The 25,332-nt window shown below is 41.9% G+C and overlaps 2 protein-coding genes across 4 annotated transcripts in view; one reads left to right on the forward strand and one right to left on the reverse strand.

Annotated features, from left to right (window-relative positions):
- Nucleotides 1-7,056, forward strand: part of TPD52L1 (TPD52 like 1) — a 61,049-nt gene extending 53,993 nt beyond the window's left edge. The window contains exons 6-7 of one of the 2 annotated variants that reach the window (XM_054821186.1): nucleotides 890-950; nucleotides 5,323-7,056. In XM_054821186.1, coding sequence (XP_054677161.1) covers nucleotides 890-950; nucleotides 5,323-5,454 — 193 coding nt within the window. In that variant the 3' untranslated portion in view covers nucleotides 5,455-7,056. The remainder of the gene's footprint in view (nucleotides 1-889; nucleotides 951-5,322) is intronic. The other variant, XM_054821184.1, reaches the window with a different exon arrangement.
- Nucleotides 7,057-9,820: 2,764 nt separating this feature from the next.
- HDDC2 (HD domain containing 2) lies at nucleotides 9,821-19,396 on the reverse strand. Of its 2 annotated transcripts, XM_054822396.1 has the most exons (6): nucleotides 19,230-19,392; nucleotides 18,500-18,621; nucleotides 17,453-17,555; nucleotides 15,009-15,077; nucleotides 11,188-11,326; nucleotides 9,821-9,957 (listed from the first exon to the last, which is right to left on the reverse strand). In XM_054822396.1, exons 1-6 carry the CDS (start codon nucleotides 19,284-19,286, stop codon nucleotides 9,863-9,865), a joined length of 585 nt encoding a protein of 194 aa, XP_054678371.1. In that variant the 5' UTR covers nucleotides 19,287-19,392; the 3' UTR covers nucleotides 9,821-9,862. The 2 variants fall into 2 exon arrangements, with proteins under 2 accessions (XP_054678371.1, XP_054678372.1); XM_054822397.1 differs by lacking the exon at nucleotides 15,009-15,077 and having other exon boundaries at nucleotides 19,230-19,396.
- Between the last annotated feature and the right edge of the window lie 5,936 nt (nucleotides 19,397-25,332).

The raw sequence follows: 25,332 nt of genomic DNA on the forward strand, positions 1-25,332 counted from the left end.
AGTTACGGTCAGTATATTCTGTTTGCAGGAAGAAATGGAAAAAATTGCATGCATTTAAAATGAAGGAGAAGCTATGTTTCAAGTTTTGGAGAAAGAAAGAACAAGATTGTCAGGCAAGCCAGCAAACCAAATATGTGATTTGCTTTAAGAAGGAAAATCACAGCTGTTGCCTTTTTCTTTTATTTTATTCTTACAAGATATGTTCAACTCACAGTTTTCCCAGAAACAGTGTTGTGCTCTGTTCTACAGGGTGCGAAAGGCAGAGAAAAGCTTAGCTTTGTCAGAGGGGCACCCTAGGAACACAGTCTCCCTAAAGTCGTTGTCTTTGAAAGCAGCAGGATACACCTGTGGTCACAAAATCATGGAGTGGGGGCTCAGGATGCCTCAAAGGCATTTGGGACCCACTTGCTATGGAGTTCTAATCTCCTTCATCCTAGCCTCAGGACATTAAACTGTCATCTTTTTAATTATGTAGATTATGAACTTGCTCATCAGCTGAAAAACAAATGTTAATTTCTTGACAACACCACCACAAATGGATAAAACCAGAGTAATGCAGCACTACAGCCAGCGTTCCCTGGTTGTTCTTCTGAAAACGTGATAAATGTCGCAGAGGGTAGGCAGGCCACTGTTTGCTTTCAATTACTCGGCAGGTTCTGCTTTTGCAAATTTGTAGCTAAAAAATACTCATCTGATTACCGTAATTAGATTTGACTGGCAGAGCACAAGTGACTGTTTGTACTGTATCAGTCTATAGCTCTGTGCTGCCAGCCAGCCTTCATTCTGTCCTAGCATTGTTGCCTGGTTAAGAACTGATCAAATTGTGGAGTTACCTCATTATGTTTGCAACTGACTCTTCTTCCTTTCTTCAACTTACTTTTTCTCCTAGGAATTCTCCAACTTTCAAATCGTTTGAGGAGAAGGTTGAGACCACTGTCACAAGCCTTAAGGTAAAGGTTAGAAACAGAGTTACATGGCTGGGCATGTTCAAGTGTGACAGCATAGTTGTCCCTATCATTTATGCAGGAGACCGACTGAATTTTCTGTTCCGTCAAGAATCTGATGGAACTGTGAGAGCACTATGGAAAGCGAAGGCAATATGCAAAGAAATAGTCTTTCTCTGCTTTTTTACTGAGAAATCACTTCTGTTTTCTGCCAAAGTAAACAAGTGGTCTCAGAAATGCCAAAAAATATGGCCATACTAAAATGGAAAGAAGAGACATCTTAGAAGGTGTGACCATGACTGATTATGCTGTGCAAGGCAGAGCCATGTGCAGATGCAAAGTCAGATTTTGAAAGCAGTGTGGCCTCATGAGCTTTGTGCTATGCCCGGCCAGACAGACACAGAGTGAACTTCCATCCCTGACCGACACTCCTTTCAATGCTGGAGATGTCCTCCTCCCCATGTGCCCCTTGTTCAGCTGGTGGGCACTGTCGTGTAACTCAGGGGTGATTCACACTATCTGTGTGGCTCTTAGCACTGAACTCCTCTTTCTTTAGTGCAGGTGTGTTTCCTCTCAAATTTCCATGTTTTGTCTGGACTTAAAATTTCAAAACTGTATTGACATATTTGCTGTGAGACAGGAAGACCTGATGGCAAAGTTACTGGTTATCACCAATAGCACTTGTTAAGGCTCTTACTCAGCAGGACAGAGCACAGCAAATTTGCAGTGAGCTAATCTTTGCTGCATGATAAGGCATGTTCAAGGGGAGTACAAGAGGGTTTGTCTCCTAACAGTTCTTGTTCATCAGATAGTCAAGTGTGCTCATAAAATGGGATTTTACTTTGCTGCGATAGAAAGATTCCAGCACATTCCAAGTACAGTCTGTCAGTGGACAAGGGCCAAATTGATCACCCCTCATTTTAGGGGGAAAACACTAGATTAATGTCAAAGAGCGTTACAACTTGTAAAACATTAAAAAGGCAAGAAAATGGCCTTCTGCTTGGGACAGAAGGACATTCCTCCTTACCAAAAATGCAAATTACAGCCAGCACTGAAGCAGCAGGTGCACAGGGAAGATCTGTCTTTTCCATGCCACTGCGAAATCGTACAGCACATAAAATTTTCCAGTCAGTGTCTGAGGAAAGGAAAGTAAGCAGCAGAGAGCTTGATCTATTTTTATGTTTCTAAATAAGCATGTCCAAAGAATGCAGAGTTGCTCTATCATTGTCAGATTTTGAGTGTTCACATTTATTTAGTGATAGGCTGTTCTGACAACTTGAAGTCATCATCGTGTAGGGTAATGTCATCTCCATTGCACTGTGTCAGAGAGGGAAACATCATCTCAATTTCACAAGTGGGAGGCAGCATCCCAGGGAAGACTAGGAGCATCCCAAGGAGCTAGAAGGGAACACAGACTTCCAGAGCCCCAGCTCTGTGCCCCTATACGTTTTCCTATTCATTCTTTTCACCTTAGCTGCAAATGCTTTTTGTACTCAACCTCACTGTAGGAGAAGTCACTCATGCAGTGGGGTGCATTGGCTTGGAAGGTCTGAATTCCTGTCTGTTACAGTCAAGCGTATCCCTTTGTGTTCCTTCTACCCATTTAGATAAGGGAATGCAGCTCATTGGAACAGCTGAGGTGTCAAATAGATTTATTATTTTTTTTTCACCACTCACCAGTTGGAGAAGTGCAGCACTTTTTGTACCCATTTAGTCACTAAACCTACTCTCAGGGCTTTCAGTAGTACTTCTGGCTCCCAAGTTTGCTTCCAGACTACTTTAGACTCTGCAAATCTATTCCTCCTCCACTTAGGCCAAGCTGTGAGAGGGACAGCTTAACGCCTTTTGCCTTGCTTTGAGGGGTCAGGGACAAATGTGAGTGATGTCCTTTCTGCATCAAGGGACAGACAGGTGTCTGTTTCCAGTCACCTCGGTGTGTCATTCAGAAAGAAGAAAAGTCAATTCAAACTGCACAGCTCTCAAGACCGTTTCTTCTCACAGTGATCTGCTTGAGGAGCCTGATCTTATTTTGCTGATTAAGCAAAGATGTTCTAGAGACTATTTGTCATGCCAGCTCTTAGCCTATCGTGTTCAGAGTGCTCTTAGATCATCCTTTAAGGAATATTTAATTAAGCAGGACAAAGCAAAAAGTCTTGAGTCTAAAATCATCTTCCACATTCCATGAAACCTTCAGTGTCCATCTTTATTGGCAAACCCACTGACATTTTCAGAAATAGTTTCTGTATTTGCTTTAATTTTTTTCATTTCTTTGTGCAAATGGAGAGAGGAAGCTGGGAATCACGGACCTAGGGTGCCACCAGTGTAGGCTGTGGACAACTGGGAATGCCTCAGCACTGTTCTTTCTTTTTCCTGCCTCTGTTCCAAGGCTTGCAAGATTAGGAAGACCAAGGGGTAGGGGGAGAAACCATAGGCTATCCCTTCAATTCTGGGGTCCTGTTGTGGTCTGAAAAAGTGGAGAACTTACCAGAGAGGCTGCTGAAAAAGAAAAAACAGCAGTAGTCTTATCATCTTCCACCCGCCATATTAGCTACAGATCTTCAGTGGTCCTACAATGTTCTGTAGTCAGCCAAAACTGGTGTTCAGATTTCATACATTTAGAAGTCAAATTTCAAATTAGATTTTATTTGCTCATGGAGTTTGGACTTTGGGTTGCAGCTTTCTTAGGAGAGTGTATTCAGCTTCCCCTGGAATTCAGCAGGACCCGAGTACCTCATTCTCTTCAACTTTTCTGAAAATCAGAACACTGATGAATTAAATGTTTGTGTAAACACTGCAGGATTGGCCAGAGACATTCAGTAAAGTGACTTACATCATTCTTAGTTTTGGATGGAAGAGTAGGCAGAAAAGCAAATAAAAAATGAACCTGCATTATTGTTTCTGATTTTGAGGTGTCCAAATTCAGATCCACCTTATCTGAATCATTTGAAATAGTGCAGGAATAGTCTTCTTTCACAATCACTCTGATCGATCTGAATTAATGTGCTTTTGAGAATTCTAATTGGCAAATAAGTCATGAATTTTGCCATGAAAACTTAATAGTAGCTTTACTAGGCAGTGGCTGCCTTTTCACTGCAAGTTCTGGGCCTACCAACGTTTAACAATATATGTATTTTGGATTGCTGTTTGCAAAAGTCAGTGATAGACTGATACTTTCCGGAAGTCAGCACGACCCACTAGAATGGATACAGATTTTTACCTCTTGAGATGGGAACTTTTAAGAACAGTGACTCAAACTGTCAGAGCAAATATCAGACCTACTACTACGTTCTTTTATTGAACTTTCAAGCTAGGCAAGGTCGTGTGCTAGCTGATGAAACAAAGGATTACATAGGGTTAACCATTTGGAAACTTGGGACACGAAGTTCATTTAATTAAAATAATCTTCCTAAGCATTCAGTGGCTGACATGCTGGAAAAATGCCAGCTTGTCTCTAAGTCCTGCTGTAGTTCTGGAATGGAGTAAAAAGTTTTGCCCTATTTTCAAGCTTGAATCAACTTCGAGTGGGCCTATCAGCAAGCCAAATCACAAAAGAATGTTCTCTTACCAAGACAACCCGTTCAAAACAGCTTTGTCTCTTCATCACTGAGTCTTGACCATTTCCACATCTTTAGACAAAGCTCTGTTAGGAAAACTCCAGTTCAGAGATTTAGTCATAATGGATTTTATTTTTAATACTTATATTTATAAATTCAGCAAACTGAAGCATTTTGAAAGTAGACAACCTGTGAGCACACCGTCATGTTTCATTAATTTGATATCTCTTCCATGAAAATGCCATGGGCAGTTTTATATATCAGTATCTAGGTAGCCACAAGTACCTAAAGGGAGACAAGCAGCTGGTTTTGTTTTTTGGTTACTATATTCCTTCTACTGTCCAAAATCCCAGTGCAGTTTGTGTATTTTGAGAGTAGCTGTGTTACCATTGCTGGCGGATGGGCCACTGTACTCAGCAAATAAACCAGTTCATTTTAATACTCATCACTTATCCAGCCTGCATAGAACTGGAAAAAAACCAGTAACACCAGTACCAGCGTGAGCTACTCATGTGAAGAACCACACTAAGTTTACTGGTAGGATCTAGGATCCTGCCTGGGAACTACTTAGGGACTGGTTCCTTTAAGCATATGATAAATGCCACTGGCAGGTTTTATGATTGCAGCCTAGATGATTAGAAATTTGGGGAGGAAAGAGGTTGCTTTATTTGGCTCTTTTTATAGCTTTTGTTTGAAGAAAAACCCAACCCCACATGTTCTCTGCCTGCTTTGAACAGTTCCCAGCCCTCCATTGCGATGGGGTGGAATGCAAATGGGACTTGCTACAGCATGAGCAGAGGAACTTGCTGTTCTCTTTGTTTCAGACCAAGGTTGGTGGGACAAGCCACACGGGAGGCAGTTTTGAAGAAGTTCTCAGCTCTACAGCCCATGCCAGCGCTCAGAGCTCTCTTGCTGGCACCCGACTCCCTGAGAGTGAAGAAGAGCTTCAGTGTTAGACTACAGGTCCTCCTGAGCCTCACATGCCTCTCTTCAGAGACTTGGCCAGCCAGTGATTTTTAGACCTCCCTTGCCACCCAACTTGCGCAACAAGGTTTTGTAAGCTTTGGAAAATTGCCTCCCTGGCTTTGCGCTGGAGAAACATTTTCCTCTCTCTATTCGTATTTTAGATGGGCCATTTTATTGTCAGGTACTTGGTACACCATAGAAACTACATGCAAGCCATTGACTTAAAATGCTCTAAATTCTATGTTAAGTGACCAAAATAGTTTTCATTGTCATGTAACTTCCCTCCAACAACCTCCCAGTCTCTGTTTCTTATTTCTTTTAGACTACTTGTTCCTATTTGTTGGTTTCCAACTGCCCTCTCAGTGCCACATCAGACAGATGGACCTAGAGCTGTGCAAAGATTTTTACTGCCAGCAGTAGTCCACGTACCAGCTGTCTACCAGCCATACCAGGTGCCCTTCGCTCAGGAGTGTCTGTACATGATCTCTTTCCTAATGGAACTAAATCACTTCTTGTCACAAAGTTGTTTCTCCTTTACGGGTACAGTCTGGCGTTGCCCTCCACCCATTAGTCAGAGGGGTTGAGGAAGACAGGAAGAGATGCCCAGTTATTTGTATAGAAACTGAATCACAGCTGCTAATTTAAGATGATCATTGTAGCTGAAAAAGTTCCTGTTGCTTGCTCTCTGTGGTTTGGTAAGACTTGACAGTGTAAGTTAATTACAAAGGGAAGTGGTGCAGAGGGAACCGCTAATAATTTTGCCTCCATATCTTCCCCTCAAAAATAAGGGAAGATTTATTTATGAACCTCAGTCAAGAGGCAGCCTTAAGTGTAAGAATACAAACCCAACAATTGGCTTAAGATGTGCCATAGGTTAGCGAGCCCATGCCTTCAGTCCATGTTTCAGAGCTGCTAGCGTCAACCCTGTTATCTTAAAATAGGCAGGATGAGTAAGTATTTCACTTTTGGTGTCAAATTTTGTCGTGCGTCGCTCCAGGACATAAATCCACCAACCGCATTATATCTCCTTAATCACCAAGAGCCAGTCATCTGTCAGCTATGCTTCAGCATGTTTTCTTGCATCCTTTTAACATTTTTTTTCCTAAGAAAAGAGCAGCATGCTTGTGACACTATCTTGCTGTCTAGTGAGCACGTGTCAGTCTGCACGTTGCATTGCTCAGTTCACCGGACTGAGATGAGCGTAACTTTATCAATAAAATGTAAACAAGATGGAAAACAGTCTGGCTACTTTCCAAATGGATGCATTTTTTTGAGCATAAGCCAAAGCTTCAAATCGGTGTTAGTGACTTGGACATTACAGACTGCTTAAAATCTCATGAGGAAACTTGGCTCTAAGTGATTTTTTTTCCTGTGTGGCTTTTGTTATAGTTTTTACAAAGTTGGAAGTCCTTTCGTAATGTTCTACTGGACATAAGTTAACTTTGGACATCTATATCAAATGCCTCTTTAGTGTGATTTTTAGCATGAAAGCCAATGTAATGAGTTATTTTTAGTACAATTTTCTTGTGACAGTTTGCTAGCTTATTTTACGTGGTTTTGTGCTTAAATGTGAATTTATTTAAATAAAGAAGATATTAATGGTCAACTTAGTTTGTGTAAATGAAGTTATTGATATTCTTACTAAAAATAAATTTCTCTCTTACTCTTCTACACTTTGTGATGTTTTCCTTTTAATTCTGTGTATTTAGCAGCATTACTGTGCGTCTCTAAGCCTTGCCATGTCACTACAGAGTATCAAGGTAAATTGCAAGAACATAATCCACCATTCCTACAGTTTTTAAAGTCCATTCAGTCACCTCTGGACCTGAAGTTCCCCATGGAAATCTGGGGCTCAAGTCTGTAAATTGTTGAGGTTCCAAGGTGAAAAATGATTGAACAGAGTTCAGTAAAAGTGAACTGCGTGGCAGAAAACATCTAGTTCTAACACTATTAACCTTTTGAGCAGGGCCCGCAGCTAACCCATGGTTAAAATGTGGAGTTCAAGCACTGTCATCTACAGGACACCAATTTAGACCTCATTTTATTCACATGTATATATATGTATACATATACACACAAAAAAAAGGTTCTGGGAAAGCAGTAAATTGTTTTTGACTACATTCATTAAGAGTATACTTTAAAGACTTGGTGTCAGTATGACTGTTAGTGGAGGCAGGATGCCCAGACTGGCTTCTCTTGCATATAAACCCTTACATGTTATTGTCATTACAGCAGCTACCACCATGTGTAGGCTCAACGCCGATATGGTGATCAGGAGAAAGACATGGAGAAGGCGATTTCCTCTCCTAGGTCACATGTCCAGGGCCAAGCACACTTTTCAGTACACTTCGGTACTGCATTAGTGTCCTGGTTTTGGCTGTGATAGAGTTAATTTTCCTCCTAGCAGCTGGTGTAGTGCTGGGTTTTGAATTTAGGATGAGAATAATGTCAGTAACACACTGATGGTGTAGTTGTTGCTAGGTAGTGCTTATATTAAGTCAAGGACTTTTCAGCTTCTCATGCCCTGCCAGCGAGGAGGCTGGAGATGCATGAGAAGCTGGGAGAACACGGCCAGGACAGCTGACCCAAACTGACCAAAAGGATATTCCATACCGTATGACATCATGCTCAGCATATAACTGGGGGAGTTGGCCAGGCAGGGAATCACTGCTGGGGGACCAGCTGGGCATCAGTCAGCAAGTGGTGAGCAAATGCATCATGCATCACCTGGTTTGTATATTCTATTATTATTAATAAACTGTCTTTATCTCAACCCATGAGTTTTACTCCCCCCCGCCCCGAGTCTCTCCCCCATCCCTCTGGCGGGGGGCAGTGAGCGAAGAGCTGTGCAGCGCTTAGCTGCCTGCCAGCTTAAACCACGATTAGGAAAACGGGAAGCCCCACAGGCTGTTGGCTAACCTTTCTGTCAACCTGTCACCACAGTTCGCGCTTCTCCTCCAGTCTCTTTCCAACCAATTCCTGTTTCTACTACGTTACAGTGCCCAAAACTGACGCACAATTGCACCTGCAGCAAGTAGAAGAGAATGTAATTTTACATAAAGTACCTGCTGGATTCCTTTAGACAAAACGACACCCCACACAACACACGCTCAAAGCACGTCCCCGTTTCCCAGGATAACGGTTACCTTGCACGGTTGCACTGCTGACTGGGGCTCAGCGCTCTGTCCCCTGGATCCCCTGTGGCATGGCCTCTTTAAGGCCGCTTCTCTGGTTTGTCAAGAATGTTCTGTTATGGCTCCCAGTGCATCCACAGCTCTTTCATGCCTGGTATTCAGTACAAACTAATGGAGACTAGGGTTTGCATGCATCTCAGCAGAATAAAAATACTGAAGAACAATGGGCCCACTCCATCGCACTTGCAGTATGACACTTCCTGAGTCATGGTGCCCGAAGATAATGCGCTCAGCTAAACTACACAGGTTTAACAGGGATGACAACTGAGTTTAGTTTTGTGCTCCCTCATTTGACACGAGGCTGGAGACAGAAGCTACCTCCAGGTCTCTACCACGCCACTTCCCCAGGTGCAAACTTTCATTATGTCATAATTGTGCCATCACCCTAACCTCCAGCTGCACGCATGACGCAAGAGTTAGTAGTGCAGACTGGCCTCATTATGGCATTTACCACCCCATCAGCTTTACCTGACAACGATACTGTGCTTTCACAGCAGCATTACTACTTCCACTAAAAACTGCCACTTCAGCAGAATCAGCACCAGTGTGTAACAGCGTTCACAAGGGATGGCCAGCTCTGCACAGGACTGTGCAAGCTCCAAAGGTCCCAACCTCAAAAAGTGTATTGAGAAAGTGTAATTAATGAGAGTATCAGTTTTATCCACCATCAGTTCTTAGGGCTCTTGTACTCCAAAAAAATCTCACCTCTAAGTTTGGCTCCGTCAAACTGGCTTCTAGAGAAACACGGTCATTGGTCTCGCTTCTCTGTAGCACAGTGACCAGACATTAACCCATGTGATACAGAAGGTCCTTAAATCCACAGGTACTTACAAGTCACAGAACAAGACTGCCTGTCCCAGTCAGTGCATTACGTCAACAGATTACATTGCAATCAGCTAAATTTTAAACTTACCTGAATGTCTCCAGTGGAGAATCTATTTGTCACTGAGACTGCATCAATCAGAGGCTGATTTAGAAAAGAAAAAAACCCAAACCAAACTCATTCTAAATATTTGGTCTTTGATACAAGCTCTGATCCAGGAGGTAACTATCCCACCTGCTCCTATCTAAGTGGTCCTGGGATTCTCAGCAGTGAATGCACAGAAAAAAACCTGCTGGCAGAATTAGTGGTGTAATGGGAGAAGAAACAATACACAGAATGTAAACCAAAACATTTATTATAGCTACAGCATTTGGGAAAACCTCAGGAATGTGAATGAGATGTAGCAGCTATTTTTTTATTCCTTTCTGTGTTAATCAGAGATACAAGCTGGAGTATTTCTGGGTGAACAAACTTTCCTGCAAAACAAAAGAAAGGGAAAGTTAATTAAAAATGCTCTCGTTTTCCTATGTGTGAAAGGTTGGCAGTGAATGGTTAGCAGTGGTGTTGGTTTAGGCTTAAAATAAACATCAAGTCATTCTTTTAAGAAAGAGAGTACTCCTATTTACTCCAACTATGGAATAACTGTAAGAGTAGTTACAGCTACTTTTCCCCCAAAAAAACACTTATGAAAATATTTTATTCTCTGTTAAGACACTTGAGAGGTGACAAAAGGATGCACCCTGACCAGGACAATCCCATGCCATGTATCCTGCTGCAGGAAACCGCCCCAGTTACAGGTGCACGTAGGGTATATGCTCTGGGCTCTACTGAGACTCTACCTTAGTTTAAGTTACTGAGCTCTAGTAGGAGGGCAAAAACATCAATTAGAAAATTAAGTATTCCAGCTATGCTGATGATGTCCTTTTTTTCCTTCCTCCCTAATCAAACTATTACTTTTTTTAGAGAGCTTATTATTTCCCTGAGGAGTCACCAAAGTGTAAATGGGACTTATCAGGGACTGTGCCTGGTGACTTCTGGTCCTCTCCCCGAGTTTGTCTATCCCTAGATTTTTCCCAAGACTGGATGACTTGGAGCCACAGCCCTCTTCTGGTGTTCAACTCCCTTGCTAAAATTATAAAGAGTATTATTTTGCCTGTTTTTTCTCTCCACTATTGGTTTATTTTGGAAAAGATGAAAAGCAGTGGATAGAATAAAAAGTAATACACTTGCACCTACAACACTTCACTGAGCTGGTTCTCACGTGTACCTTGGGCAGGTCACACAAGACCACACAGCTCACATAGGGATAACAAATTCTACTTCACCAGTTCATGAAACACTAACAAAGCAGAAACAAGCTGCTGTCAGAGCATCAGTGAAGAATGAAGCCTCCTTTATACCCCCTCTGACGGTACAGGGAGATCCTTAAACACATGCAAGTGTAATGAAAGCTGGGCCTCTCTCTAGTTGTCCAAAGTGATGTAACAGGAACTTGGCATAAATGAGATTCAGGTTCAATACATACAAAGAAATGTAAGGTATGTTCACACTGCAGTAAGTTTCCCCAAAAATATTCAGGGTACCTGAACAATGAGTAAAATAACTAGTTCGCGCTTGCTCTGAATGTCTATCAGACAAAAAAAAGAAGACATTTATATATTTTATTTCATTTACAAAAGTTAAAAAAAAGAGCCCAAATGTCATACCAGCAGTTGAATCGTAAAAATCCTGCAGTCTGCCAGGTGTGTTTTCCAACACTTCATACTCAAATGCCTGCAGTATCATCTCACACTGATCCAACTGTTTTACAAACTTGGCTTCTGCGGTACACTGGTTTTCATATTCCTGCATAGATTTGCAGTTATAAGAAAAAAATTGTGTTGTTCTGAAACAGAGTATTTGAAGTTCTTTACAAAGCTAGAATTTTCTTCATTAGTACAAGTCACTCCATAAATATTCATGACAGTTACATTTTTCACTCTCTTTTTAAGACTGCTATTCAGCAGAACACTTAACATAAATACATGCTAAAATTCTATTAAATGTAATAGGACTTAAGAACACAATTCTTTTGCATACTCTAACTTAAAAACATATTGAGTGTTTTGGCTGAATCAGGGATGATCTGGAGACAACCCTACACCATATACAAGTTAAATACTAGGTTCTATTTAACATCATTTTCTATAAAGAAATCTTTTCAGACCTGGCTAAGGCTATGAATTACCACAGTGTGTGCCTATGCTTTACTATTACCTATTTTTAAGACCTATTTTGCTCTTTTCTCCACCACTTGCTGTTTTTATAAGGAGTTGTTCTTTACATTTCTCCTGTCATTCCTGCTTAATCTCTTTGGTCTAATCCGTCTGAGCTGCTCATGTCTTTATGTCTCTCCTAGGACATAGGGAGGGGAGTCGTTCAGGGGGTTCCTCCTCTTCAGACTTTAAGTCCTTTAATCTCTCTGCTATCTTTTCCCTCTCTCCAGTCATCATCAGTATATATTTGCGAGTCATTCACATTTCCAGACAACTTGAACAATTTTGCTGTCATTTGCTGCCAGTGATGGCTGCAGATGAGTTTGCCGTTTCATTTTCTCCACATCTACTGCACTGTATCTGATGTCTCATCAGCTGCTCTTCTCCTGACTTCCAAAACCAACCGCAGAAAAAGTCTTCTTTCTGTGCAGGTTACCATCACCTCGATACCCTCGGCAGGTCTGACCCCATTCATCATTGCCACCACCAATAATCAGACCAGAGGCTTAAGTACGCACCGGGCCCATCTGTGCTTTCAGATCCACACAACCCATGACACACAGCAGAGAGAGCGGCACAAGCGCAGGAAGAGTATTTCCTACTGACCAAAGAAAGTGGCGTCTCTTTCTGCACCTTAAGACGACAACTATGGGTGTCATTCACAGTGGCAAGATCCTGGGTTGTAATTCCAGCACAGCGATGCTCAGATAAGTGTGACAGTCATTTCCTGGTCTGACATACTATTTAGGAGCCTGTTTGTTCTTATGCTTATTGCTTTACCTTTGAAAGTCAGAAATCCAGATTTTGATAGCCACAATTGATTCATATACTGCTCTGTTCGGATCTGAACGATGCTTTGAATTTTCAATTACATTTTGCTCATTATTTTAGTAATCAATTTCATTTCAACATTTTTACCTTCCTTTCCTCCTTTCAATCTGAGCTTTGCCTCATCTTTAAATACTACTTCTTATTTTCTTAAATCTGTTTATTTCTACTCTTTTTTTATTTTTTTGGCCACCAAAGAGAACAAACTCTTGGCAGCACTACAAAGGAGAACTTCAGAACAGGGAGAATTATGGCTGTTTGCTTGTAAAGGTCTGTCCCACCTCCAGCAATTAATTGGGAGTATCAATCTGTTACCAATCTCTGTGCCATACAACCCACCAGATCTTATTCATACCTCAGCTCACATAAACCTCAAGAAACATCAGCTATTATATGTGCAGCTGTGCACCGTGCTGAAATAAACACTTACTGTTTCCTCCCTGCGGGTGTTTAAGAGTGCAAAATAACAGTATACTTTGGAAAAACAGTAACTGGTCTGTCAAACACCACAGTCTCACTTTTAGAAATTACTCTAGTTCTTTTGCTCTTGAAAATAATAAAAAAAAAAAGCAGGACAGAGCTGAAGCGTGCCAACTCATGTGCTTTAATGTTTTTTTCAAATGTATTCTGGATTAAATTATAAAGGGAAAATATATCGGAGGCATCTTTCTGCTACCTTTCTGCCCTACACTACACTTGCAGAGTGCCCACCAATACAGCCCAAAGCAACCGTCCTCGTCGGGCTGAAAAGGGAAGAGGGGCAGAGGCGAGGGCAGAGCAGTGCAGGAGGGACTTGCTGAGATTCTCAACAGATCTCCTCCCAGCCACTGTTCAGCTCTGGGCCGTAACTTCCTTCACTCACAAAAAGAAATCAGAGGGAAATGCCTCTGACTAGCTGAGAGCAGAGTATCACACCAAATGATCAGAGGCTTCTTATTTTCTGCCTTTTTTATTTTTCTTCTTTTTTATTTTTTTAGAGGCACCTAGTTGTTCCACTTAAAATAAGACTAGAGGGTCTACATGTGAATACTAGATTTTTAGGTTACACTCGCTGCTATGTGGGTTACATTCATACTGCTGCATTGGAGACTCAATGCCAATAGTTGTCCTGAAGGTAGGAACAAAGAACAAATCATCAAAACTGTGTGTATGTTAAATTATGGTTAATGAGACTGAGAAAAAGCTAACACACTGAAGAACTAACTGCATACTATCATAAGAGCCAGCTCTTATACAATCATAAGAGAAAACTGAGGCAAAGAAAAAAAAATATGCAAAAAAAGAAGTCCTACAGGACTTATCTATCAAAACCTCCTCTTTCTTAATTATAACAGCTTCCCAAAGGAGAAGGAACCAGTGCTCACTAAACAAATGCAGACACATTATTTCCCAGATCTGGTTATGCTGGTTTACTCCCTTTACCTTGAATTATAGCACTGAAAACCCATCCCCACTGCCAGTTTCACCACACAACTACAGTAAGAAAAAACCCACAAACAAACAGGGTGCTATAACAAAAAGGCAGAAATTGGATGCAAATATCTGGAATTTAAATACAGACCAAGTGGAAAAGAATATAATCATAAAATACAGTTCAGGTCACAGAGTCCAAGAAACCTATAATGCTTTGTTTGCAACAGCACATGAAAAAGAGGCTGTGGAAGCACTTCTCATGTGACTGCACGCCACAAGAAGATAAAGCACAGTAATTATAAACTTGAATTGTTTGGAAATAATCTAATCATCCCTAGTTTGCAAGTATAAAAGATCTTATGAATTAACAGCATGACTTCACATCAAGAAGTTAAATTACATTCAAATACAGAAGATACTTTCCAATACAAACACTTAAGCTACCCAAGACCAGCCAGCAATCTGAGTTGTTTGTAGAAAAGCACTGTTCTGTGTCAGTACACCACATTAAAGTTTAAACCAGAAGTTACTACTAAATATTTTAGCCTAATGGGCTGTATAATAAAGAAATTGAAGCCATGTAAACTATTACTTGCATAAAAAGCAGAAAATGCTCCACAGCATCATCAGCTCCCATTATTTTTCCTGTATTAAAAGATCATGAGCTGCAAACAGCCAGATGTGAACAAAAGAGAGAACGTAGTAAAAAAAAAATCAGATTTATATCCAAGAGGGCTGGATGTAGAGGACAAACCCTTCCTTCAGTTATACAAAGCAAGCCCTGGACAGGTTCATCTGAAACTTGGAGATGCCAAAGGCAGAAGCTGGTTATTTTACCAAAGTTTGGGGTTTCTTTTTGAAAAGGATTCCAAAGTAACCTTGACTCATCCCGTTAGCTTTATCTCCCAAGAAAATAAATCTACCTTGCTTGAGGTCAAAATAAGAGATGACACAGTTTCATAGCTAAACAGGAAGAGGACAACAGGTCACCCTGGTTTTTTTAGCAAAGGATTAAAAGAATGCAAGCTTACTTCCCAGAGTTCATAGATTTCTTTTCTGAGGTCCTCTGGTAGAAGCTGGGTAAGTTGTTGCATAGCTGCCTGGGGGAAAAAAAAAAAGAAAGAAAGAAAGAAAGAAACCATTTCCATTTATCCATTTTTTGAGCAAGTACATTTCTATCATTATCTTTTCTGAAGAATTAACTACTTGTTACCAAGTCTATAGAAACATACACTACACGGCATATTATTTTAAAGTGCACGTGTACATAAATCTGCCAGAGAAACAGTAGGACCACTCAGTGAAGAATGTTTTCTGGGAGCTGCTTAAGTAAATTGTTAGAGGACTAGTCTAAAACACAAGAAAAACAACCTGAAAGCGCATCCAAAATCTTTAAGAGTCCAAAAAGAAGTCCAGAGCAAAACAAGCAAGTCAAATGCCAGGGAACTGCTGTCAATTACCAGCTCTGCCTTCCAGATTTAACTAGTGGAGGCAGCATTTGAACTTCACAGGTTATAGGTGCAGTTCATAAAAGTGGCTTCAAAATATAACTCCTAGTATTGACAAGCAACTGCCCTGTCCCAAACACTCAACTAGCACATTTTCACTAGCAGGGCTGAGAACAGCTACTGACTGTCAGGCAGGCAACACAACATAAGCCTATAAAAATCTCCTATTTTAAAAAACAGAAAAAAAAAATCCATTTAATACCCTGCAGCAATAAAACACAGTGCTCCCAGACTGAGATACCATTTGTTCAACAACAAAAGTCTTGGTACAAGGTTTAATGCAGTGTCAAATGGTATAACCAGCAAGCAGAAATTGTCGTGCATGCTCTTCATGCTCTCCCAGCTGATCAGTCTCATTTCTGTGCTATTTCTACTATTTTCCTAGTAACACTAAGGGCTGCTTCCAAAACAATCAACATCACAGGCAAGACAAAGGTTTTGTGCCATGATTGTTTCTCCACTTCAAATATAGGGTATACTTTCACAATATGGCTGAATTGAATCAACTGCTCCCCACCACTGATGCATCACGGTCTCATTCTTTCCCACCCCTTTCCAGCTCTGGAGCTCATCAGATTTCAAGGTTAGCAGGCCAAAATGACTTACCTGGCAAAAAAAATCCACCCAAAACAATCCCAAAGAAAAACCCAAACATTTTTTTTCTTTTCTTAAAAAATAAAGTTATTTTTCTGCTGCCTTAGCCCTTGGCAAGACTAGCTGATTAAGCTTACTTCATACGCAGCAAACTTCAGAACCAGCTCAACATCAGCTATAGAGCAAAGGGGAAAACAAGAACTCTGCAGCAGAAGCAACATATTGATAATGCAGCTCAAGCCACCTCATGAAACCATTAACCCCTGGTGTATTTCTACAACAAAGTATTTCAGAATCAGCCTAAATGTTTAATGCTTGACCCTCCTTCCCATGAAGTCAACAGAAAAGTCTGCACGGAGTGAAACGGGAGCAGAAGGAGCTGCAAATACTTAAGAAAACTTCTTAAACATACTTAGGCATCAAAATATCTTTTTGATTGCTTAAATACAAATGAGAATTCCCTCTAGGCAGAGCTGAAGCCTGATCCTTGGTGACAAAACAACCTTTGGAGGCTTCCAGGAAAGAGTGGGGAGTTTTGTTTGTTTAATGTAAGAACACACTAGGAAGTACATTGAAAAAAAGAAATACCAAAATTGCAGTCAGTAAAGATAGTACTTCAAGAATGCCAAATACCCCTTTGATCTTTCATATCCACTTTCTTAGCAAAGAGCTTACTCCTAGAGTTAGTCATAGCCCCTCCAACCCCAAGTTTTAAACAGATAAACACAGAATGGGAGGGGGGGAATAATCACTGCAACGTTTTTTTACACTCTTTGAAGAGCTAATTGTGGCCCCGAATTGTTTCTGAGGCATCACATTGCCCTCTAGCTGTGGCTGGAGGAATGGGTTACATTTTCTTCAAAGAATGCAGCAAACCAGAAATTACAAACCAACAGTTTAGATAGATACACACAAGGCCAAAAATAAAATAACTCTAGGCACACTGCACTTAAAGACTCATGATACCTGTCTGTGCAAATGGTTTAAATAAAGTCTCTGTCACAAGCACGCAATCTGGCACCACACAAATGATCTGCCACAAACTGTCATCCAGCCTTCTCAGCTCACCCGCTCCCTGCTCCCCACCTCTTGGTAAGGCCAGTCAACGTGACTAACTCAGGCTGCCAAAAATCTGGCTACTTCAGGAATAAATGGCCAACATGAAGATTATTTCAAAGGTTCTCCTTCCTCACTTTGTACTTAGTGATGTTACAGGTACAAAATCACGAGTTGAAAACTTTTGATTGACTGCGGCATACTTGTCCAATGCCAATGACAGTATTATGTAGCTTAGAGGGTCTCTTCGCTACCACCAGAACATTAAAAACATGCAGAACGCTTCGCAAATGTGGCTTTGCGCCTTATGTCAATACCTCTTCTCTCCTGTGTTTCTCCTCTTTTGAGATATTATCTGCAGGAGCAATATCTCCAACGATGCATTCAGCCATATCATGAACCAAAGCTAATCGTATGCATCTGTCAAGAAGCAAAGACAGAATAATTAGTTCTACAGCATTTTAAGTTAGATCTTGTTATTCATAAAGCTAAGAGACTGCATAATTTATCCCCTTCATATATTTTACAAGGTGGTTTGGGTTTTTTTTGATTTTACATAACATTTTTCATTTCTTTGCTAAGGGAAGTAGTTTCAACCTCGACATGACTTAAATTCCTGATTTCTAGCTACTGCTGCTTGTAAACATAGATTCAAGCATAAATACAGTTTGTACAAGAGCACAGCATTCAAAATGTACTTAGCTTTTGTATGCTTGCCTGTCAGAGATGTTGTGATAACCAACTATGTTATACACTTCGCATTAATGCTGCAACAAGTAGAAGGTAATGTGATTGGAGCCATCCCAAATTCAGTACATAATCTGACACTCACAGCTCTGTAGCTATGTCAGTCTGCAGCAGAAAACTCAGAAGTCTTCACATTTTTCATCAGCTACTGAAAGGACAAAGCAAGTATGATGATCCCATACTAGACAACTCATTCAACACTAATGATGCTTTCTCTTCTACGCTATATGACTTCTGAGGCTCCTTACTGCTGCCAAATGCTAAGTCTGTCAAAATCCACACAGTGTATGACTTTGCTGCCTGTTGCTTCAAACCATGTTTTAACTGAGTCTTCAGCTTGCCTACTTATGGCTTGAGAGAAGGCCAGTCAGAGCATCTGCATTAATGACTTGCCTCAGCACCTGGAATTTAGCAATAAAAGTCTTTAGCCCCTCTCAGCACTCCATGTAAACAGCATCCTGTCCAAAGGATGGAGGGAAAAGAAGAGAGGAACTGCTTTCAAATTTCTTCAGTGTGTTTTAAAAGCTCTTCCTCAGGATGACAGCTATTTTAAGCATGTTTGTTGCAGCTCTCCCACGACATTAACAGATGGTCGTGATAACCAGAGGCAGCCTTACCTGTCCTTGTTAAGGCTTTTGTCTTCGGTGACCAAAGCCATCATTGCCATCCTGTACATATGATCGGATATGCTCTCTGGCTTCACCACGTTCCTGTACACCCATCCCGTCCGTGGTACTCTCTGCATTAGGAAGTGTCACACCAACGTAAATGTTAAAACCTTAGGTTTTGAAGGACCTCACTACAGAGACACCAGTAGAAATTTTGCCCCACTGTGACCTCCATGCTCCAGTGAGCTTTGATGCTTCTGGGAAACACCTGCCTCAAAGACTGGGCTCCCCCGAGGCTGTAACAGGATGCCTTTGCATTGCTATTCACAGGAAAATACCCACCAGCGGTCCCCACCACCACCGGCCGGCGTCCTCCTCAGCCTCACGGTGCTCCCGTCGAAGCGCCGGGCCACCCCGGCCGGCACCCACATCTTCCCGCGGCTGCTCCAGCGCGGGGCCCGGCCGTCTCCGCTTCCAGGCGCCGCGGCGGGCCGACGGTCGCATCCCGGAGGCCCCGGCTCTCCGCCGGCCGCCCTGCTGCTAGGCCCCGGCGGGCCGGGTACCACCAATCGCGCCCCCGCTCCCAGCCCGGTGATTGCTAGGGAAATCAGCCTGATGGCCCCGGCCCGCAGAAAGGCCGCCGGCAGACACCCTGCCAGCCACCGCGGCCTCCCGGGCCCCCAGCGGGTCCGCCGCCCCGCCGAGGCGGCCCTTTCCCCCGCGCCGCTCCCGCGCTCACCTTGAGCTGCCCCAGCAGCCGCAGGAAGGACAGCAGGCCGCCGCCGCTCGCCGCCATCAGCCGCCCGGCAGCCACTGCCTTCGCCCGCTCCTCCTTCCCCTCAGGGCGGCGCTGGGGAACGGAAAGGAGCGGCTGGCCGGGCGCCGCGCTCCCCGCCCCGTGAGCCGGCTGCGCAATGACGCGTCTCCGGCTGCGGGGCGAAAGGCGACCGGTGGGAGCGCGGGTCCCAGGCGCATGGCGGAACCGTATTCCCAACGCTCCGGCTCCGCGGGGATTGATTCACCACAAACAGAGCTTTAATAATAACGACTCCGACTGCGATTACTACGACAAAAGCGGGAAGGGAAGGGAAGGGAAGGGAAGGGAAGGGAAGGGAAGGGAAGGGAAGGGAAGGGAAGGGAAGGGAAGGGAAGGGAAGGGAAGGGAAGGGAAGGGAAGGGAAGGGAAGGGAAGGGAAGGGAAGGGGTCGAGTCGCACAGGCAGAAATAACTCATAGTCAAAACTGATCATATAAGTGACCTTTAGCATACTTTTAAAAAAAAAAAAGAACGGTAAATAGTGCAAACGTAATTATTCGGAGAAGAGAGGGTAATTAGTGGAGTTGCTGCACTGAGAGGTTTAAATTATTTTGGGGACTTGAGGAGTCTGGCTACAGGCACCTCCATCACTTTTACAAGTTTAATAAATAACACTGAATTACTTTACAATCGGTGGCTTTTCAAAATGCATTGCACTTTTTTGCTATTTTTATATTGCCAACTGAAATAGCAGATAATGGTTTAAATGTGGAAATGAAATTCTCTGTTTTCAGAAAAGAACATCTGCAGTTTGCCAGATATCAACACATGGCAGAGTATTTTTATTTTTGCTCATGTGTATACTTAAACACACTCTCAATAATAAAGCCCAGGCAACATTTTGGTCACCATTTTAAGGCTGTCTCCCCACAATAAACAAGAATAATAGACCAGGAAAGTCATCGGCTTTGCATTTGTGCACAATCATGAACAGGTTAGGTGGAAGGGACCTCGGGGTGTTGCACCGTCCAGCCTCCCACTGAAAGTAAGTCACATCTGGTGTGGTTCAGTCTCAACAGCTCTTGAAACCATCCAAGATAATTTCAGTTTGTCAAGGTTAACTGCCTTCTAGGTAAATAGTTTGTTTCATAATGTCCTTTTTGGACCTCCCAAGCCACTTCTGCCCATGGCTTCTTTTTGCATTGCCCACCACTACCAAGGAGAGTTTAACTCTGTCGTATTTGTAAACCCCCTTCAAGTAGTTGTAGGCTGCTGTTATATGGCCCCTCACACTCTTCAACAGGCAAGAGAGGCCCAGGGTCCCTCAGCCTCTCCTTCAGGGTGATGTGATTTAGATCCCAACTACCTTGGGTAGCCTTCACTGGAGATGCCCCATCTTGATCTGGGGAAGCACCAAACTGGGCCCTGTGTCCAGCCAGGGCCTCACCAACGCTAAGCAGAGGGAGACAGTAACTTTCCTCAGTCTATTGGCCATACTCCTTCTAATGTAGGCTGCTGCGGGATTTGCCCTCTTCGGGATGAGAGCGCACTGCTCATATTGGCCTTGACTTTCACATAACCCCAGGTCCTTTTTGGTGAAGCTGTTGGCCAGCCTGTTTCTTCCCAGCCTGTACCAATGGAAGGGCTTGTTCTGCCTTAGGTGCAGGGCTGAGCATTTCTCCTTGTTTGTGTTTCTCCTTGTTGCATGTGTTAAGGCTTCTGTCAGCCCACTCCTTAAGCTTCTCAAAGTCCCTCAGAAATGAAGCTCTACCATTTAATGTGTGAACCACCCACCCTAATGTAGCATTATCTCAAAATATGCTGAGGGTGCATCCTTTCCAGGTTTTTGATGAAGAAAATGAATTATATTGTTATCGGAAAGTGGCAAAATAATTCACTCTCTAAGACTTAATTTTGAAGTTTTAGAAAGCAGGCATTCTTTATTGCAGCGCTGGGTGCACGGGGGATAGCTTCACCTAACGTGCGCACCCAAAAGACAAAAGTTCATTCTTTATATATCTTAAGACATGAATATTCATACATTTTCCAAGAAATCTCCACCTCTCCGCCTATCTATTACATTTACATAATGCTGGCGTTGCAAAACTACGCTACGCATGCGCAGGGGTCTTGGGTGGTCGCCGGTGGTCATTTGGGGAGTTAGCTGCCCACCCTTTTTTCCCTTTTATGGTCACAAGTCTTTGAGGAGTTTCTTCTCCTTGGATGCTTCCCAACTCTGTTGTCCGGCCAAGCTGTTCTTCCTTATCAACCCTGTTTGGGCAATCCTGCCAGGATGTTTCTATTCTCAAGGTTAGGATATCTTCTCCGTACACATTAATTACTCATAGGCCTTGTTAAATTCAAAGCTAATCATTATTTGGTAAAAGAATTTCTCAACATTTCAATATTCACAGGTATCAATATGGTACCTAACATCAATCCCTAGAGTGCTCAACTTGTCACCGGCCTTCAGGCAGATTGCCATGCCACCAGCTGCCACCTGCTGAGCCCGTCAGCCAAGGCAGTTTTCAATGCATGTAACAGCCAGCTTGTTCATGCTGTATTTCCTCAGCTTGTGAGTGAAAGTGCTGTGCGAAATTATTTCAAAAGCTGCACTGAAATCAGGATCTATTGTGTCTGCTGCTCCTTCCTTGTCCGTGTAGCCAGCTGTTTCATCACAGAATGCAATCGGGTTGGCCAAGTGTGATTTGTCCTTTACAGGTCTCTTTCTAATAGAGCTTAATCAACTTACTTTCCGTATGTTGCAGTCTCTGTAGCTGCAAACTGATTCTTTGATTTTCTGAACACTTGTCAAATACTTTCTGAACTCAGACAATCATAAAAATAACACAGAGTAATTTAATAATTTGCATTTTAAATAAGATGGTGTATCTAGTTCAGGAATGCTATTTTTAAGGCTAGCTGATAACAGATGCTTTGTCTTTTAACCCTTCCTGAATCTTTCTGTTCAACGTACATGTTTAGTATTCGTAGCCCTTTAAATCCAGTAATCCATTTGCTTTTGCAAATTCTTTAACAATTCTTTAATATGGATGAGTCTTGTACAGCACACATGAGGAGGCATGATTTTCAATTTTATTGTGTGACAACTTCTTTGCCACCAGTGTCCTTAAGATACGTTTCTAGAACAAACTCTTCTATGACACTAATGAGGCTGGGCTCGCAGGCCCTGACCTTGGCTGTCCATTTAGTTTAGAGAACGCTATCAAAAGCAGCACACCCACATTCACAGATTGCTTTTCTAATGCACTTAATATCTCTGCCCCATTTGAGCCCTCTGGAGCTGTGAATGCTCTGGAGACCTGAGATTGCCCATGGTGTTAGGAAGAACAGAAAGCTGCTGGGTACAGGATGGCAACAACATTATTTAACATCATGGTGGAGAACAATTTCTCAGGCATCAGCTATAGATAATGTCTTGACTTATGTTTTTCCACACAGAATTTCTTTAAAAGTGTACGCTAACATGTACTATTTACATGGGATAAAATTTACACGAGATACACTTGTACTTAACAGATGTCATTCCTTTGTATTCATACTTATGCCATTTTTGTGATATTTGTAAGATTTTGTATTATTTGTATGTAATTACATGTAATTTTTGTACTATGTAATGTAATTTTGGTAATATTTGTATTTATGTAATTGTTATTTGTTTGCACAAGTAATTGCTTATTTATACTAGTTTTCTGCCCGGTCATTCTGGAACAGTACTAGAAGTATAATTTATAGCTTTTCCAAGTAGTTACCAAATGCATCATATGTCATATTAGATGAATAGACTCTCTGTAGACTGGAGGACCATAATATAGTACAAATTTTAGCTCTATTAAAATCTGTCATGATTTTATTCTTAAGTATCCCAAAAACAGAAACAAATTTGGGATGCCCAGCTCCTTGCAATTTTAAGCAGCTTTTTTATTTAATTCAGAAACTTTAGCAAGGATTTGCAAAGTCTCCCTACAGGATATTAAGATACCGTTAAGGCTTAAGTCTCAATCTTTCATCAATCTCAAATGGCTTTTTTCCTCCCCCATCTTTTGCCAGAACAGATGGCAATTCCAAAGGAGAAATACGAAATTAGTGGTTTTGTTATTGCTGAGTAACTATTATTTGGTAGCTGGAGATGGCGCTCTCTGCCCAAAAATTTCTGCTTCGACCACATTTGCTGCTACCCAATGCCAGGCTGAAACTATGCTTTAGTTTCTTTAAAAATACAGCGCTGAGGAGCAGAAGATGTTTTACACGCTTGGGACAGTAATATGAAAATCATCTCCACAAATGCCAGATGACTGGGGACAGACCCATTAACTATTCATAAGGTGGATCTTAATGAGCTTGTGGTTTACGTAATGCAATGCCAATAATAACACATGGGATTTCGAAAACTCTTATGTGTTCTGCCAACACGGACACTGCAAACCTTGTGTTGGCAAAATATCTTCAGGAAAAGCAAGTAATTGATTGGATTCATTTGTTACCATCTGGCAGGGGAAAAAAAAAAGTAAAAAAAAGTTGCATAGTTCACTGGCTATAGCAAAATGATTGCGTATCACAGGCCCAACAGGCAGGAACAACAGCCCTGATGTCGTCCTTAAGAGCAAAACAGATTGAAGAGCACCTGCCAGACACTGTAAATGGTCATTTTAATTCTCCAGACTGTATTATATCTTTCTTTACCAGAGGCAATCCTAGCAATGATGCAGCAGCAGCTAGTGGAAATCTGTTGCAAGAACCCTCGGTAACGGTACAGAAAGCATCAAACCACTGGAGTGACACATCGCATGAGGCAGTGCACCAGAGCCACCACATCAGAAAAAGTAAACAAAAAGGGAACGAGCAGATGATTGTTTCAGTCTTTGGTGAAACTTGTGCGAACATCAGTGGAAGGTGTATCTAAAGGCTACGGAGGAATTACACTTATGGTACTCTTCCTATAGTCGGCAATAGCTGACCAGAGTAGCCTCGTTCAGTGTAGGTAACCTGTAGGATCACTACCAAACAGAAAAATGTTCTTCTCACTGCTGTTGCACAGTATCTTGGGCTTTCTGTGATTAACAAGAGAGTTTCTATCAGAACCCTTAGGATCAGCCTATCTAAACCTATGAAATGAAGAAAAAGTGGTCTTCCCTTATTTGTGTACCAGATCAGTGGAGCCATGAGTAGGACTTTAGTGCGTTTAAGGAGAAAAAAAAAAAAAAAAGTCAATTTAAGAGCAAATCAATCTTACATGAGCAGAACATTTCTAATGTAAAAAGGCAGCTGAATTAGAGGATTAGGTCACACTGCCCGATTAACATCATTTGATCTTCTGCTATTGAAAAGCCACTGGGCTTCTCAGAGAATGGAAGCATTCAAACTTTAAATGAAACCACAAGCCTGGCTTAGAAAAAATGCTAAACTGAAAACAACTTGCCTTGCTTCAGTAATTGTCTGTTTCTCTCTGCTGCTGGGGGATGCATCCAAATCAGGATTTAGAAATCCCTCACATTTCTATATAACAAAGAAAGGCTGCAAAACTGAGCAAGGGCATCCCAGGCACTACCTGGGAGAGGCTTATAGCATGTGAAGCTTGCCTTGCTTTGCCGTATCGTATTTGTTTCTCATTTAAAGGTGCAACAAAGATACTCAGAGATCTGTTTTCTCTGTAACGCATTCACTGTTGTTTTTGCCTTTTTAACTTTTTTTGGGGGCGGACAACAAAACATGTGAAGCTCACCCTGGACCGCAAGGCCCCAGTCAGGATCTGAGAGGTACCCACTGATGACATTTGATAAGAAAGCAAGAGAGGAAGAGAATTCTAGTTACATTTGTTATTTTTTTAAAATGATTTTTTGTTTTAACTTGAATGAGTAATGAACATTTTTAACGAAGGAAACTTTTGTTAAAGTTTTATCTCTTGCTTGGGAGACACCAAGCAAAATTGTAACAGATCAGCCTTGATCTTCTGGAATTTTCTAAGGTAAAGCAAGAAGGAAGGAACCTTTATATGATATAATTAAGCCCTGTGTCACTGCAAACACCAGGAACAACAATAAACCACACATTAAAAAAATCCTGTG

Source organism: Grus americana, chromosome 3 (genome assembly GCF_028858705.1).
Source record: "Grus americana isolate bGruAme1 chromosome 3, bGruAme1.mat, whole genome shotgun sequence".
NCBI lineage: Eukaryota > Metazoa > Chordata > Aves > Gruiformes > Gruidae > Grus > Grus americana.